This window comes from Gnatocerus cornutus, chromosome 3, assembly GCF_029298725.1.
Source record: "Gnatocerus cornutus isolate USDA-ARS CGAHR chromosome 3, icGnaCorn1.1, whole genome shotgun sequence".
Lineage (NCBI taxonomy): Eukaryota > Metazoa > Arthropoda > Insecta > Coleoptera > Tenebrionidae > Gnatocerus > Gnatocerus cornutus.
In genome coordinates, this window is record NC_142235.1 from 14,835,753 (window position 1) to 14,854,034 (window position 18,282).

The 18,282-nt window shown below is 33.7% G+C and overlaps 1 protein-coding gene and 1 pseudogene across 19 annotated transcripts in view; one reads left to right on the plus strand and one right to left on the minus strand.

Annotated features, from left to right (window-relative positions):
* The first annotated feature begins 1,531 nt into the window (after window positions 1-1,531).
* LOC148177344 (uncharacterized) lies at window positions 1,532-7,487 on the plus strand (annotated as a pseudogene). Its single transcript, XR_015769857.1, has 14 exons — window positions 1,532-1,593; window positions 1,643-1,706; window positions 1,754-2,184; window positions 2,238-2,390; window positions 5,038-5,162; window positions 5,218-5,382; window positions 5,478-5,892; window positions 5,978-6,249; window positions 6,299-6,505; window positions 6,554-6,700; window positions 6,800-6,894; window positions 6,948-7,085; window positions 7,136-7,262; window positions 7,312-7,487. The product of XR_015769857.1 is annotated as an uncharacterized LOC148177344 (transcript).
* A 2,326-nt stretch (window positions 7,488-9,813) lies between these two features.
* Window positions 9,814-18,282, minus strand: part of LOC148177345 (uncharacterized) — an 86,051-nt gene continuing 77,582 nt past the window's right edge. For 11 of the 18 annotated variants that reach the window (XM_088032299.1, XM_088032298.1, XM_088032294.1 and 8 more), the window contains 6 exons: window positions 16,702-16,852; window positions 15,629-15,817; window positions 15,164-15,337; window positions 13,846-14,180; window positions 13,474-13,792; window positions 9,814-13,428 (listed from right to left, as the gene is read on the minus strand). In XM_088032299.1, coding sequence (XP_087888425.1) covers window positions 13,259-13,428; window positions 13,474-13,792; window positions 13,846-14,180; window positions 15,164-15,337; window positions 15,629-15,817; window positions 16,702-16,852 — 1,338 coding nt within the window. In that variant the 3' untranslated portion in view covers window positions 9,814-13,258. The remainder of the gene's footprint in view (window positions 13,429-13,473; window positions 13,793-13,845; window positions 14,181-15,163; window positions 15,338-15,628; window positions 15,818-16,701; window positions 16,853-18,282) is intronic. The other 7 variants (XM_088032300.1, XM_088032295.1, XM_088032291.1 and 4 more) reach the window with 3 other exon arrangements.

Here is an 18,282-nt window from a genome sequence, read left to right on the forward strand (position 1 = left end):
TTATAATGCAAAATACGAATTTTAGAATTTTTCATTTGTAGAACAAATTTCAAAGTTCAAAATTTTGCATTTAAGTCTGTAAAACCGGCAATTTTGGGCCTAATGCAACAAAATTTGGTAAAGTTGTTCTTTCTAAACACTTTTTTATGTGTGATAAATTACAAAACTTTAGAAATAGAAGTCGAAATTGTAGAATTTCCTAATTGTGATGCGAACTCAAAATTCGAAATTTCTTATTAAATTCTGCGACTTCAACAATTTGAATCTGAAACACATGAAATTTGGTGGGTTTATTGCTTAAGAGGCGTTTATTAAGTGTACAAAATTACTGATGTTTAGAATGCAAAACACAAATTTTAGAATTTTTCAAATAAAAAATTTCAAAATTTAAAAGTTTGCATTTAAGTCTGTAAAACTGGGAGTTTTGGGCCTAATGCTACAAAATTTAGTGAAGTTGTTCTTTCAGAACACTTCTTTAGGTGTGATATATAATTTACAAAATTTTAGAAATACAAGTCGAAATTTTAGAATTTTTTAATTGTGGTACGAAATTTTCTATTAAATTTTTGTAGCTTTAGCAATTCTAATGTTAAAGACATGAAGTTTCGTGGGCGTATTGCTTTAGAGGTGGTTAGTGAGTGTTCCAAATTACAGAATTTTAGAACAAGATGTGGAAAATTTAGAATTTTTGATTTTTAGGACAAGCTTAAAATCCAAAATTTTCTATTTAAATGTTAAATTTCACTTATTAAAATTATGTTTAAATAATAAATTTTGCTAAACTTGTTACTATAGAGGCGTTTATTAAGTGTACAAAATTACAAAAGTTTAAAATGCAAAATACGAATTTTAAAATTTTTCATTTGTAGAACAATTCTCAAAATTTAAAATTTTGCATTTAAGTCTGTAAAACCGGCAATTTTGGGCTTAATGCGACAAAATTTGGGGAAGTTGTTATTTCAGAAAACTTCTTTAAGGTCTAGAAATAGACGTCGATATTGTAGAATTCTTTAATTGTGGTGCAAACTCAAAATTCGAAATTTTCTATTAAATTCTAAAGCTTCAACAATTTTAAAGATAAATACATAAAATTTGGAGGACGTATTCCTTAAGAGGTGGTTATTGAGTGTACAAAACAACAGAATTTTACAAGAGATACAAAGTATGTATAGAATTTTTGATTTTTTGGACTAGCTTAAAATGACTTTTTCATTTAATACTATTGCGAAAACAATAGAAAAAATTACACCTGGAAAGGCATTTTTACTCCTCAAATGGATTTAAACATCAATTTATCAATTGACAGTCAGTGTTACCACAACCACATTGAAAGTCATGGCCTTCTTCTTGATGTATTTGTTAAATGCTTACATTTACAAATATTTGAATTTTTATCTTCCCTACATTAGTAAAAATTGCAGTTTTAATCGACCTTTAAGGAGACTTTTCAAATAAGATAATAAAGAACAAACAAGATAAAAAGAAATTCCCGCCTGAGACGGCAGTAAATTTACACCCGCTGTAATGCGAACATAAATATGAGTACCGGTGGTGTGAAAATTCTGATTAGTTTTGTTTGTGTCGTAATAATCGGTAAGTTTTCGGTCAAATAAAAGTTTATTCATTTCATTCATTTTTGCAGTGTTAACTGGAGTGACATTTTATCAATTATTTCAGGAAAAAACACGAGAAAAAATTATTGCCAGGTAGCCATAATTTTATTTTTTTATAAATTTTCGAGTTTAAATTACAGAACGTTTTGTCTTTTACCACCGCCCCCTTCAAATGGGTGGTACCAACCGAAACTGTCACCATCAGTACCAACAGGAACCATTTTACGAGTGTTTTGCCGCGAATCTTACATTTTGAGGAAAGAAAACGCGTCCGTTTGTATCAACGGAAATTGGTTTCCGGAAATTGGAGAATGTTTACGTAAGACTTCCGTTTTTTCTTCAATTTGCAGACTTCCGATTGTAGAAACGTGTCCTTCAATGTACTCTACATCAATGATGACAATGAAATGTTTTCATAATAACCGTTTGATGAAAAATTGCGAGAACGCCGTTGAAGGCACTCATGTCCAATACTTTTGCCCTTTGTTTTACGAGGATGCAAGACTGTATAAGTTCAAAGGGATTTGTCGGAATGGGAGTTGGAGTGAAGACCCTCCTTCATGCGTTCCTGGTAAATCTGAATACTTCGCAACCACCCTGTATAGTAAAAATGATGGTTTTTAGTTTGTGGGCGAAATTACAAAAGTATTCTGACACCCTTGATCATTAATGGTACGGTTTCTACAAAAGCGGAGTTTCCGTGGCAAGTGGCTATTTATTACCAGAAAGTTTTTATCTGCGGGGGAGTACTACTTCACGAAAAACTCATTCTAACAGGTGAGTACAATAGTCAATTGAAAAAATATGTAATAATGCACTCTATTAATAAACGATTTGATAACACTAGTCACTAAATTGCAGCGGACAGTCATTTTTAAAGTAATTTCTCAGATGAGCTAAAAATCTTCGACATTTTTCAATAAAATTTCAAGTTCTGTCAATTTTCGTTCTAGAGCAATGACATTTGCTAAGATTACTACCACAGGTTACTACTTTTGAACCATTGACTACTTTACCAAATTGCAACATCAGCTATAAAGCAAAAAACCCAAATTTCATAAATTTTTATTTCTTTGACGAGCTAAAAATCTCTATCATTTTTTAATAAAATTTCAAATTCTGTCAATTTTTGTTCTACAGCAATGAAATTTGCACCAGTTACTAATTTTGAACCATTTATTAACTGTACCAAATTGCAACATTATAAACCGAGAGATACAAATTGTAGAAATTGTTATTTTTCAGCTAAACTAAAAATCTACAACAGTTTTTAATAAAATTCCAAATTTTGTCAATTTTTGTTCTAGAGCAATGACATTGGCTGAGGTTACTACTTTTGAACCATTTATTAACTGTACCAAATTGCAACATTATAAAGCGAGAGATAAAAATTGCAGAAATTTTATTTTTTCAGATGATTTAAAAATTCACAACATTGTTGAATAAAATTTTAAATTCTGTCAATTTTTGTTTTTGAGCAGTGAAATTTGCATAGGTTACTTTTAAACCTTTTATTAACTATACCAAATTGCAACATTATAAAGCAAAAGACACAAATTTTAGAAAATTTTATTTCTTAGATGAGCCAAAAATTTCCAACATTTTTTATTAAAATTCCAAATTTTGTCAATTTTCGTTCTAGAGTTATGACATTTGCAGAGATTACTACTTTTAAACCACTTATTAACTGCACCAAATTACAAAACTATAAAGCGACAGGCACATACTTTAAAAAAATATATTTTTAGGCGACTTTAACTAAAAATGAAATTTTTAGGCCTTAAAAGCGGCCTAAAAGTGAGTCTTTTCTGGCCGCAAACATTTTCGGCCGATCTATGGTGGCGCCATCTATCCATAGTTTTGCATATTACATCAAGATACCGATATTATCCTCAATTTTATACTTATTTGGGTAAAATCAATCGACAAACTGCTGTAAAGTGCAACAAAGACGTGTTGAATTAATGAAAATGAACATATCTAGCAGTGCTCCTGCAACAACATTAAAAAACACATTAAACCTAATTCATACAAATTGTGACGCTACACGTGCTGAAACTGCAAATGTAAATAAAGAAAATATGAACTTTTCTGAAGGATTCATAAATATTTACAATTATTTAGTTGTTATAATTGATTAAATCAATAAATCATAAATAAAAATTAATTAACTTGTAAATTTAATGATGTCGCCTAAAAAATCTTGTGTGTAACACGGCTAAAAAGTGCCATTTTGCCATCGCCTTTTTTCTGGCCTCGGCTAGCGCCTCGGCCATTAAAAAAAGGCTCGGCCAAAAAAGAACCACTTTTTGGCCTTGGTACACAAATAGCTATTTTTAGATTAATCAAAAATTTTTAACATTTTTTTATAAAATTCCAAATTCAGTCAATTTTTGTTCTAGAGCAATGAAATTTGCACCGATTATCACTTTTGAACCATTTATTAACTGCACTAAATTGCAACACTATAAAACAAAAGACACAAATTTTACAAATTTTTATTTTTCAGCTAAACTAAAAAACTAAACTAAAAAACAGTTTTTAATCAAATCCCATACTTTGTCAATTTTTGTTCTAGAGCAATAAAATTTACAGAAGTTACTGCTCTTAAACCATTTGTTAACTGCACCAAATTGTAAAACTATAAAGCAAAACACACAAATTTAAGAAATTTTTATTTCCAAGATGAGTAAAAAATCTCTAAAAATTTTCAATAACATTCGTAATTGTGTCAATTTTCGTTCTAGAACAATAAAATTTGCAGAGGTTATTATTTTTAAATCGTCTATTAAGTGTACCAAACTGTAACGTTATAAAGCAAAATACACAAATTTTAGAATTTTTTTTTTTTGTTAGTAAGCCAAAAATCTCTAGCATTTTTCAATATAAAATTTTAAAATTTAATATTTTGAATAACTTTTCAATGTTTTTTGACTTGTAACTTCTAAATAATAAAAAGATAGCAATGCATTTGTCAGCGCGACAAAAAGCCAAGATTTCAGTCTTTTCATTGATGTATTACAATGAAAAATAGTTGCAATATTTTTTGAATTATATGCAAAACTGCATATAAAAATCACTAAAAACAGCACATAAGATCAGTTTTTTTGAAATATTATGGGAAGTACTAAACCTAGCGATAAAATTTATAGGTTTTTGGAAAACTTATTAAATCGTTTTTCTAAACCCCTATCGAACAATTTGATAACTTTGCAAGTTTTCAAGAAAATCTGAAGAAAATCTTTTTTCTACCCACAGTAAAAACATTTTTCAAAAATACCTCTAAATCCGCACCTGATGGAAGAAAACGGACTTTAGGTTCAAAATCAGAAAGCCATTTTATTTTAGAAATGATTTTCCACTTCTCAAATACAAATTCTTTTCCATTATCACACTAGTTCGGTAATATTCTTTAAAATCTTAGCTGCGCATTGTTGCCAATCAAAGGAGAAAAATACGGATCAGTTATCAAAGTACACTGTCGTTGTCGGAAACTTTTACAGGAACTATACTAATGTTGTTCAAGAGGAAGTTGCCCAGTTGTCCCTAGTAATACAAATAATTTCCCTCCTAGGAATTAAATTTTTATAACGTTGTTTTCAAGGTGGAAAATATAATTACTTATGAAGGGTTTCAAGGTGAACAAAATGCCTATGAAGGAGATATTGCAGTAATAATCCCAAGAAAACCTTTTAAATTGTCGGTAGCAGTCCGCCCTATATGTATAGATTGGGACAAAAAATATGCAAAGGATAAAAGGATGGGAATTGTAAGGATAACACAGAGGTTCTCTAGATTCTTTCTCTAATCTCTTTTTCCGCTTCTGAGTTTACCAAAAATTGCATTTCATACGACATCTTATAGGTCAGTGGCTGGGGAAACACAGCTCCAACCGGAAAACCTTCTGAACATTTAAGAAAACTGCAAGTTCCGATTATCCCATATGAAGATTGTGAAAAGAGCTTGTCTGATGTAGAAAGAGATTACATATCTGAAGATAAACTATGCGCAGGGTACATAAATAAAAGCAAGGATAAGTCCAACAAAACTAGAAACTTTCAAAAACTGTTCTTTTAGGTAAATCTGCCTGTCGTGGTGACAGCGGAGGCGGTCTTATTTTTGAGCACTTGGGCGTGTATTACCTCAGTGGAATAGTCAGTGTGGCTTTGGAGGCACTGACAGTAACTGGGGGCTGCAATATCCAACAATTCACGTTTTTTACCGACGTCTCGAAGTATTTAGATAACTTCATTGAAAACTACTATGAAAAGTACAAACCGTAAGTTGAAAATTGCATTGGTTTGTGGTAACAGTGTCTTTTACTCCACTGGAGTGAAATCGGTACTACCGCTACTTCTTTCAAGATCCACGCCGTCTGTTTATGAAAAACCACCAGAGCACCCCCAAGTGAAAACCACAAGAAGAACACGATCAACTTTCACCACACCGTTGCCCCCAGAAAAGTACAGTTTTGCCGGTAACTGCACACCGCCGCCAATCCCTCATGGAAGTGTGGAAACATACAAATCAAAGTTTTTTTTTAAAGTCAAATGTGAATCTGGGTACAAATTGGATGGAGACCAAATTATTGAGTGCGAAAATGGAAGATGGTCCTCACCAGTGGGACAGTGTTTAAGTACCGAATGTTTCTTCTTTAGTAGCGCTTTATAACCCCACATTTTAAGAGGTGTGCCCGTCTCTTATAAATACAACTTTTATGAACATCTCCTGTTTTTATCAAATGGGGAAATTAAAAAGTTGCAATGATACAGTTCACGGATCAAATGCTCACTTCAATTGTGCCAAGTTCTACGAAAAGGAGAAGATGATGGAACACCCTGTATTCTGCAATAACGGGAGTTGGACTCCTGGAGTACCGAAATGTGTTCCTCGTAAGTTCTAAAATTAGAAACTGGTGTAGTACTAATGGAATAACACAGGATGTGGTCATAAAGTGATGACGGATCTAACGAATATGAAGAACCACAGCGATTTAAAGAAAGAAGTTTTTCCTTGGGTACTAACAATTTATGATGAGGAGCTCGTTTGTATGGCAACACTGTTATCAGAAAGACTTGCAGTAACGTGTAAGTTTTACCTGTAGCTCGTGCTAACACTCTCTCACTTGCCTTACAATGCCGCATTTTTCTCACTTACAAAGCAATGTACGATTTTGAAAATTTCAGCACGTGACTGTTTGAATCTCAACAGATCTTACATGATTGTGGCAGGTCAGTATAGTCCAGGGCAAGAAACATCTTCATTAGTGCAGCGCCGAAACGTAGCTATGTTTGCTTCCAATTAGTTAGTAACTGACTGACAGTTTTTTTTTAGATAAGTTCAGTCGATGTTGTAATTCACAATTATCTCGCATTTATAAGATTTTCAAAAGAACCGTTTCACTTATCGGCGGTGGTTCAACCCGTGTGTTTAGATTGGAATGAAAAACTCAAGGATTTTCATTTAGGATATGTATTTTTAACACTTTTTGTTCGTGTTTTTTTGCAAAATGCAGATTTTAGATAAGTGGCTGGAATCATTCTGTTCAAGTTTCTAAGGTTGGTCGCATTGATGAATGCAGGAAAATGATGCCGGAGAGTTATGTAAACATGACGGATGAGAAATCTTGCATTCGTTATGAATCGGAAGGTTTGTATACTATTTTGTTCTGCGAAATTGTAATTTTAGTAATTTTTAGTTTCTTCCATGCTATTCAAAAATGGAGGTGGGGGATTATTTTATATGAAACCTAAAAACAGATTTTTTCTTGTTGGAATTTTAGATGTTTTAAATTCTACTAAAATAATGTCTAAATATAGAACGTACATTCCTATTCATGATTATATTGATGTTTTACAGTCCGAAGTGTTTTGAATTTTTACGTCTTATGAATAAAAAATTAAAATTTTTATTTCTTGTTCTAAAATTCCGCATTCCCGTAACCCTCATCCAATGAGAATTTTCAAAATAATAAATTCTCCGAATTTTATTGATTTAACACGAAAATTAATAAAAAAATCGATTTTTAGGTTTACACTACAAATAAAAATTCTAAAATTTCTACTTCTGGTTCTAAAATTTTGTAAATTCGAGAACTCAAAAATCTCTTCTAAAGTAACAAATTTACTAAATTCCATTACATTAAAGCTTAAAATTGTTGGATTCACAGACTTAAATAAAAACAATAATTTTAAATTCGTCCAATAAATAAAAAAATCTAAAATTTTTACTTATTGTTTTTTAATTATGTAATTGTTATATTTAATAAGAGCGTCTAAAGAAATAAATTCACTAAATTTTATTGACTTAAGTAAAAAAACTAACGGATCTACAAGAATTTAATAAAAAAATTCGAATTTTAAGTTTGTTCTCACAAGTAAAAACTCTAAAATGTCTAGTTTTGGTTCTAAAATTTTGTAAATTAGAACACTCAAAAAAATTTTTTAAACTAGCAAATCTTTTGAGTTTCAAAACATAAGGCTTAAAATTGTCAGATTTACAGATTTAAATATAAAATCTAGAACTTTGAATTCGTCCTATGAATAAAAAAAATCTAAAATTTTTACTTTTTGTTCTAAAATTCTGTAATTTCATATACTCAATAAGAGCTTATAAATTAGTAAATTGACTAAATTTTATTGACTTAACCAGAAAATTAACGGACCTATAGGATTTAATAGAAAATTTCTAAATTTTGAGTATGCATCACAAATAAATATTTTAAAATTTTTATTTCGGGTTCTAAAATTCTGTAAATTGGAGCACTTATAAAACTTTTCGAAAGTACCAAATCCACCAAATTTCATTACATTTAGTTTAAATTATCAAAATTATAACTTAATTGAAAAGTTTTGAATTTTAAATTCGTCTTATAAGTAAAAAATGTAAAATTCTTTCTTTTTGTTCTAAAATTTTGTAATTTTCTATACTCAATATTAACTTTTAAAGAAATAAATCTACCAAATTTTATTGATTTAACCGGAAAACTAACGGACCTACTGAATTAATAAATAATTTCAAATCTTAAGTTCGCATCACAAATAAAATTTTTAAAATTTCTGCTGTAGTTTATAATATTTATATATATTTATAATATAATTAAATATATATAATTATTTATAATATAATTAATATGAACTAGAGAACTCAAAAAACTTTTCTAAAATAACAAATCCACCAAATTTCATTGCATTAAGCTTAAAATTGTCAAATTTACAGACTTAAATAAACAATTTTGAATTTTGAATTGATTCTATGAATAAAAAAATCTAAAATTTTTACTTCTTGATATAAAATTATGTAATTTTATACAGTCAATAAAGACTTATAAAGTAATCACTCCATTAAATTTCTTTGATATGACTAGAAAACTGACAGACCTACGCGGTTTAATAGAAATTTTTGAATTTTAAGTTTGCATCACAAATAAAAATTCTAAAATTTTTACTTTTGGGTTTAAAATTCTGTTAATTAGAGAACTTAAAAATCTGTTCTAAAGTAGTAAATCTACCAAATTTTATTAAATTAAGTTCAAATTTGTCGAATTTACAGACTAAAATAAACAGTTTTGAATTTGTCTTATAAATAAAAAAATTTTTACTTTTGTTTTAAAATTCTGACATTTTAAACTCAATAAGGGATTCTATAGTAATTAAGTCATCGAATTTTATTGATTTAACGAGAAAACTAACGGATCTTTAAAATTTATTAGATAATTTTGAATTTTGAGTTTGCGCTATAAATAAAAATTTTTAAGTTTCTGCATCTGTTCTAAAATTTTGTAAATTAGAACACTCAAAAAAACTCTTCGAAAATAGCAAATCCACCAAATTTCATTGTATTATTTTCAAATTTAAGCATATGAAAATTCAAAATTATTTATACGAAAAATTTTTATGGAATTAACACAATACTCCAAACCAAATAGCCCTGTTCTCCCCTACATTAGCCACAAAGCTACCCACAAAACTCGTACTGTTAGTTTGTTCACTCGTTGAGAGATGGCGGTACAAAACAAACATAAAGAAATCTGTTTTAAAGGTTAAAAGCGTGCTTAGTCTAAGCACTCATTAAAAGATGGCGCTACCAAAAAAACACTGCAGAAATCTGTTTTTTCTTATTTCTCGTTTTCAATTTTAATTATTATACACATTTATTGCGTAGTTATCTTTTACCGTCTTGGGTATAAAAGAGACACACATTATTTTCTTTTATATTTGCTATTTCCAGTAAGTAAGATACATTTCACACGTACAGTTCATACATCAATTTGTCGAATAAAAACATGATAACATAATTTCTCCTAAAACCACATTATTATTAATTTTTGTTTATCCCTATACATTATACAAAACAAGTTTGAATTTTGTGTGAAGAAATACCTCGAGTTTCAATTTGGTTTGTTTAAACATGAAAGTTTAGATGAAAATAAAATTTCCGTAGTAAGAAGAAAAATTCGAAATTTAGCAATCGCACAACATTCATTCGTTAATTGATTTTTCACTGTATAGCAAACTACAGCCGAAACAATTGTAATAGGAACTTAAAAAAAAACTACAAAAAGCATAAGTTAAAAAATATAAATGGCAGTCGAATTTTAAATAATAAAAAATGGCGGCACAAAACTTGTATAAAATTATAATAACGTACAATATAACTCCTTACGACTAACGTTACGTAACATATAAATAAGTTCCGCAGCGGGAACCAAGTTAGTAAAATATATAAAAAAGTTAATGATAATATCAAATATTATTTTCCTGGTTTTTCGTAATAATACGCAAAAATTCAAACAGACAATAAATTACAATAAAGCATAAACTATGAAAACAACTGTAGTATTAACATATACAGTACCAACTAGGAAAAAAAGGAAAAAAAACATTGAGTGATCAACAGCGGCCGAGTCGTAACAGTTTTCCGGGGAATCCCGCCCGACTCGGCCGATTGTTACGTATATCATAGCTTAAGCGTTAAATTAACGGAAACTAGTTTGCACGAAAATGGCGTATTGTTACATTTATTCGGATAAAAAGCGCATGCGCCCCCTTCGATGCGGCCCTGGCTCAATTTCCTCAACTAATCGTCAACTATCAACAATAAACATTTAGCTATAAATCTGTAACTATCAAGTGCAAGATGTGACTAGCTGCACCGACAGGGGCGCCACCACTCTAGCTGCGCTCACAGAAACTTATTTTTATTACTATATACGTATACGATGAAAAAGTAACTTAACATTAACTTGTGTTAACACAACTAACATTGAAATAACTATAGAAATATTTTTGCGATTTTATTATATGTGGTTTTAAATCGAATTTTTGACCGTTCTTAGTTTTGAAGTAAGACCGAAACGTTTGTTATTTCCCAAAAGTGACTTTTAGACATATTTGTGTTAAAGTGTATCGTGTGAACTTGGCCGAGTCGTTTTTTTTAAGAGTGTACCGCCGAACTTGAATTTCTTTTCACAGTGTAAGTGTGATCTGATTATTGTGAAATAAACGAACGAGATCGGGTCACGTGATATAGTCACGTGACGCGACCGAACAAACACGAACTGAGGTGTGGTTACCAAATTTTTTGTATAGCATAAGAGAATCATTATGCGTTTAGTCTATTGCTTTTTTAACAGAAATTTTAAGGTCCGGTCCTGCAAAATACACTTCGGGGGCTTTTCTCCATTTTTTTTGTATAGATATAACTACGAAGCGGTTGGTAATAACAGCAATCGGGGAAGGGTGCCATTTCTACGTCTTTTTGGGTCCCCTCGAGGCGCAATTACAGGACCGTATTAACTCCAAACTTAACATTCATTAACAGAATCCGGTTAAAACTTGAAAAAACTGTGCAAACGAGTTTGCACTGATGTTAAGTGGGCTATTGCAAAATAAATTTTTGTAATTTTACGATAAATATTTGTCCATTCGGGCACTAGACGTTAATATTTATGTAAAATACATTGAAAGGGGTCTGGGACCCCCGCGGGCTTGCTGAAAGTTTGTAGTCGGACATGGCGTCCGCTTGGGCTATTGTAGAATTTTCAGATGGAAATAATTACTGGTGTAATTATTCTGGTGGGCAAAATGTTTGTAGCACTTTGTGCAACCGGGCTATTGTAGATTTTTGTATGTATTTTAACTGTCAAAGTCCGGGGATTTACGCAGGGACATCTGCGGCCGCGACCTGCTTTACCGGAATGTTGGCGCGCTGATGCGCAGATGCACTCTGCTTACATTGTCGCTATTGTGGGATGCTTCACTGGTAAGTCGGTGAAACACGAGTTCTAAGTCGTCACTTTTTAGGAAAGATTGTGGCTGAGTGCCGTGGCTATTGTAGATTTTTAAACTATTGTCTATATGGCTATTGTAGTATATGGGAGTTCTAGTGATCACTCGAAGGACCCAGGGAAACGAAAGGGCCCCACGGCCCAGGTTTCAATTTTTCGTCCAAACAACAATTTCAGTGCTAATATTAGTAAAAATACGATTTCTTTAAACGGCACCGCCAAAATCTGCCAAAATTTGGGCTCTGTATCTAAATTAGGTGGGACCAATTTCATCACCAAGCTGAGAGGACTCCAAACCCTAAAATTTTGTTTTATTTTTTTAAAATTCTCTATTTCGGTTGTGAAAATGACCCCAAGGCCCCTCGATTTTGAAAATTGTACCCACTTGTAAACTGAACATTTTTACGTAGAAAATTGAAAGCACCTCGAATTTTGATTGCTTGCAAATGGGAATTTTCGGCCCTTTGGAACCCTACCGTTTCCTCCCGGCCCTTCAAACTGTGCCGGTTTGCTTATGTACATGCACTTACGTATAAAATATGTACATCTGATAAAACCACATGATCGACGAGAAACCGAAAATTGAAAATTTGTTTAAGTACTCGGTATAAAAAGTCCTGGATAAATCGCGCAGTCATTCGTCCTTTCATACTCTGCCATACAAAGAAAATGAATGGGACTGTATCCCTTTTGTACTTGAAAAAACGAGCAATAAATTCCGATATTTTCTAAAATTAATAAAAATCACAGTAAAAATTGCAAATTCATTTCGTTTTTTTGTTGATATATTTTTATTAAATTTTATTTAGTTATTGCTAATCTTCAACCGGCCAAATAACTAAAATCACAGATTGAAAAAAACGTCTCCAATTTGATTTTTTCTCTTCGCTTCGTTTCTTAAAAGTTTAAATAAAAAATCGTACTTACATCTTATAATTACAAATTCTCTAGCATTCATCCTTTGTTTTCTTCTAAAACAATCTTATTTGTAATAGTTATTTACAGCTTATCTCTAAATATAATGTAATAAGTATTTTTCTTCTTATCATACCTAAAAACACTTAATTTAGGTATTTCCTTCTCAACACTTATTTACTATACATTGTTTAAATGATTTTGTAGTGATGCACTTTTAAAGTGCGCTTAATTCAATAAAATTATGGCCTAGCCATCAGGATTATACTGAGCGCATTAACGTGTCAAACAAAAACGAAAAAACAAGATAAAATTTGGCACATGTCTTCAAATTTGGGTGCGTCAGAGAATCCGTAACTGTTGGAAGATTGATGGAGCTGGAAGAAGGCTGCGACCCTTTCTTGTACTTTACGTTAGAATGCGTTCAGTAATAGCTAAAGTTTCATGGCTGTTGATTCTGCTGCTGGGAGCTTAACGAGAAGCCCAGCGACCTCGGATCGCTTCCGTGTAACCTTAAGGCTTGCTCCAATCTCTGCTCTTGCAGCCTTAAGGCCTCGGTGAGGTCGGGACTGAGCTGCTGCGAGGACTGCCCTTGATGGGTCTGGTAGTTACCTGCAACACCCCGTCAAGTCTGATCGTACCAATTTCGAGTCTTACCATTGTGACGCAGTGGACTACCATTATCCTGCTGGTGTTGGTTGAGTTGCGGCAGGGCTTGACTCATCGCCAGTCGCAGAGCGGCCTCCGCTTGCGACCTGAGCAAAGCCTCGGCGTGTTGCTGCATCCTGAGCGCGTCCTGCTGTTGTTGCGACTGCTGCGGCGACGACATGTCCATCACCGACGACCGCATCGCGTCCATGTTTCTTATACTGTCCATCGAAGCTCGCATCGCGTTCATCGCATTCATGGACGCCGATAACGTGTCGTTGGTGATGGGAGGCGTCGACGGGTTGCTGCTGTTGTTCACTTGGTTGGCCTAAAATCGGCAATTTTTACCAAATGAGCACTCGATTAACAAAAGGGGCTTACTTGTGTGACGCCAAGTCGCATGGCAAGATTGGCGATGTTAGCGGCCGCAATGTTGGCGGCGGCGGACGAGTCCGAGCCTAAGCCCGGGGGGACGCCGCCTTGGCCCACCATGTTGGCGATTACCGCCATCCGATTGGCATTGTGTAGTTGTTCTTCGACGTTGTACTGTTGGTGGAGGCCGTTGTTGCTGCGTAAGATTTCGTTTAGTTTTGTTGTGCAGTTGTTGTTGTTGTTATTGAGACCGCCGGCTTCGGAACCGGCGGACGAGAGGCGGCCGTTGCCTGAGGAACTGTCGCTGTGGGCGCTCGGCGACGCGCACATGGGGCTACCGCTTGCTGCAAGTTCGCAAACGCCTTAATATACAGGACAAAAAACAAGATTCACATAGGGGAGAGGGGGGCATAGTGGGGAACTTAACAATCAATTAGTCACGCATCCTAAAATAATAGGAATTAATAAAAAAATTTTACTATATATTATAGACTAATGTATTGCGAATGATTTTGGTTGAACTTTTTTTGATTTCAATAAAGAACTTACGACATGTGAGCATTATTTTGAAAAATGGGATTTGCCCCGCTTTGCCCCGTATATAGGGGTAAAGTGGGGTACCCTATGGAACAATCAAATTTTTGAATAACTGTGTACTTACTTAGAAAAAGTAACATCTTAAAATTACTTAGTCATCAATGCTTATTGCACATAAATGAGTAGGTTCATCATATTTAGCCACTACATTTGTATGACTAAATTTTAAAAAAACTTGCTCCTTAACTTCGCGAATTTTTTAACGAAAACACTAAATTTCACATTTTGTTTTATAAAACATATAGGTTTTCACACTTTGTTTTATAAAACACACATGGTCAACTGTCAACTGGCAACCAATCAAAATATGCTATTCGACTTTTTTCACGGCGTTTCATTTGAGCAGCAGCACTATTGCCCCGCTATGCCCCGGTACCCCACTATGCCCCCCTCTCCCCTACCTACTTTAAAGGTTAAAGAAAAAGAAGAAGAGCTGTTGGGGGTTATGTACAGAGAAGAAGCGGAGAAAGAACATGCGGGAGAACCAAAGAGAAACGGACACTGCCAGAATACGCCAATTTTTTTAAGTTTTTGGGAGAAACCGAAGAGAATTAAGACGAAAAATGTATGACCTCTGGAAGGTTTCAAATTTAGTGGGTTTGAAACCGATTTTGAATTCAAACAGCAGTGGCGGGTGTAATTACTGTATTTATTCTGCCAATGTTTTTAAAAGCTATTATAAATTCCAATATCACAATTCATCCTCCTTAATGTAACGATCGATTTTTACCTGCCCCAGCCATTCCTGTTAGGCCCAAAAGACCACTACCGGAAGCAGATGCGGAAACAGCCGCCAATAAAGTCTCTCTTTCTCTCCTTTCGGCGGCGGCTCGTGATAACACGTATTGGGCGGCAAACTGATGCTTGGGATCCATCCTCATATGTTCCATATGGGTGAGTAGACCTAAAAGAAAAAAAATACCAACACTGAATAACGAGGAACATAGAAGCAAAGCGGCAAACGATATGAAAAGCACACAAAACGAGAATATTATAAGATGGGCATTATAATATTCGCGGTTATATCCTCATCAGTTGGCGGTGAAAAAAAAAAGAAAAAAAAAAGTGCAGTGGTGGCGGTTTCGTCGAGGCTTGACTGTCAAGAGTTTTTCATACAAAACGGAACTAATAATCGCGTTTCAACTGATGAGGATATAATTAACAAAAAACGAAAAATAGGAAGTGATTGTGATACCTGACTCGTGTGTAAAAACTGCTTGACAAACAGAACACGGCCACATTCTCAACGAACTTGATAATTGTGACGTTTCCGGGTGACACGCCAAATGTTTCCTGAGGGATCCTTCATTGACATAATGCTTTCCACAAACGGGACAAGGATGATTCGCTGTCCTTCTCTTCGCTAAATAAGGATCGATGACGTCAACAGAGAGAGAAAAAAAGATCAAGCCAAGCAACCCCAAGGATCTTTATTAAAGCGATTTTTATATATTCATATCTACGAACTAATCGGGGAATCCCCGTTGACAAGACGCAACGTAAATTTTACGTGACGTCCCGTTAATGTTAAGAAAGCTCAACACCAACAAAAGCAATGCACTAAAGAAAGGACAGGGAACCGCTCAAGCAACTAAATAAATAAATACGACGTGTTAGTAAAATAAAATAATGATGGTTCGATTTTCCCCGAAAAACAGGAAACCCCGCGAAAAAATTCGTTTGTACCGAGGAAAAATTTTCATCATCTCATAACTGTTTGGAAGTTTAATTCTTTAATAATAAAGCAATACGGAGTTCTCTTTGTGAAAAGAAAACTTAATAAAATGTTTTTGTATTGGGAAGTTACAAATCCTTTCAAAGAATACGAGGGCGGCGTGGCGGCGGGGAAAAAATCGCTCCGTCTCTGTTTGACAACACGTATCAATGCCATCAAAAGGAATGGATTAAAAATGGTCAAAAGAAAGTTAATGAGTGTACAATTAAAAAATAAACAGCGGCGAACAAAAATGCTTTTAAGCTTTTGCCCTAATCGATCCTGATTTACAAGGATACAAGAGGGCTGTGAGAAAAAGGGCAGCCTTTCAATTTTTAAGTGAGACTTGACGTTGATTTATAACGTCCCGCGCCCGGAAAAATTATCAGAACGTGATTTTTAGTGGTCGGCATGTGTAAACATGGGGAAAGCGCAATCGAACAACATTAAATCAACCGGACGAGCCCCTCAGATTTTTTTTTTCTGTGGGGCCCTTCGGCCCTGCCACCTCCCAGCATGCAATGGTCCTTCGCCCATCAAAATTAGATACTTACTGGCAACCCCGGAAGCATTGGGATCTTTATGCGTGTGTTTCATGTGTTCCATAAGCGCTTCGCCTCCTAAGAACATCTTATGGCATAACGGACACGAAGTCGCGTTCGGTCCTCCAATCAGAGCTGCATGTTGCTGCAAACGACCAATACACTGTTGACAAAAGCTCGCGTTAATGAAAAAGTGTCGATCAAACCAAACTGAAAAGTTAGGTTCGTTTGTCGGTTTGGTTTGATTCGAACTTTGTTCGAGTACGGCCCTGTACCGCCAGATAGGTTAGGAAGGTTACAATAAATATCAAGTGAATGAACTGGGAAGGTTTTTTCAACAAGGTTCACCACTCCCTTTCTTTGAAGATTGGAACGAGATGGACGATGGTGGGATGACTGACTCTCACTAGACGGCTTCCCACACATGGTACATGGAACTGAGATTTTTATAGGTATCCGTCAATACGGGCCTGAACGAATTCCTAGTCAGTTGGATTCTGTGAAACTATAATCGGAATTGTCAACATTTTTTTAATGGTTTTGATTTTTTCTGTAACTGCTCGGCTCGCTGCGCTCGCCTCGCCTGTTAGGCCCAAGCTTTTTGTGTCTACGAATTAGATTATTTGAAAGCTGAAGCTTCAAGACACTTTTGAAAATCTTCTCGGATATTCTCTCATATTTCGTAAAAATGACAATTTTAAACGTTTTCCAAAAACGGTTTTGATTTTTGAAATAATTGCTCGGCTCGCTGATGCTCGGCTGTCTCTTAAGCTCTATATTTTCGTTTCTAGCCATTAACATTTACGTAAAATTATTGAAAGCAGTTAAGATTTTTAATGTGACGTCAGAAACTAAAACGAATCGTTGAATTAGTCATATTTTGTAAAAATTACCTCAATTTTGAACGACTTTCAAATAACGGTTTAGATTTTTGAACAACTAGTCGGCTCGCTAACGCTCGCCTCGTCTGTTCAGCTCCGTATTTTTGTATCTAGTGCGGAATTGTACTAAAATTTATTTCATTAAAAAGAATAAGCTTCAAGGCGCTCTTGTATATTTTTTTGAATTTATGACATTTATATTTTTCGAGTTCTGGCAGATGAAAATTGCCAAAAACTAAAAAATCGTAAATTTTTATGAGACATTTAGGATTTTCAATGTGACGTCAGAAACGAAAACGAATTGTTGAATTAGTCACATTTTGTAAAAATGACTACAATTTTGGACGTTTTTCAATAAACGGATTTGATTTTTTAAATAACTACTCGGCTCGCTGACGCTCGGCTTGTCTGTTTAGCACCGCATTTTTGTATCTAGTCCGAAATTTTACTAAAATTGATATCGTTTGATAGATAAAGCTTTAAGGCATTCTTGTAATTTTTATCAGATTTTTTATTTTAATATATTTCGAATTCCTGGAGAATCAATATTACCTACCAAAAATAAAAATTCGAAAATTTTCATGAAACGACTATTTTCAATGTGACGTCAGAAACAAAAAGGAATCGTTGAATTAGTCATATTTCGGAAAAATGATTACAATTTTAAACTTTCTGAAAATTGTTTAGATTTTTAAAATAACTACTCGGCTCG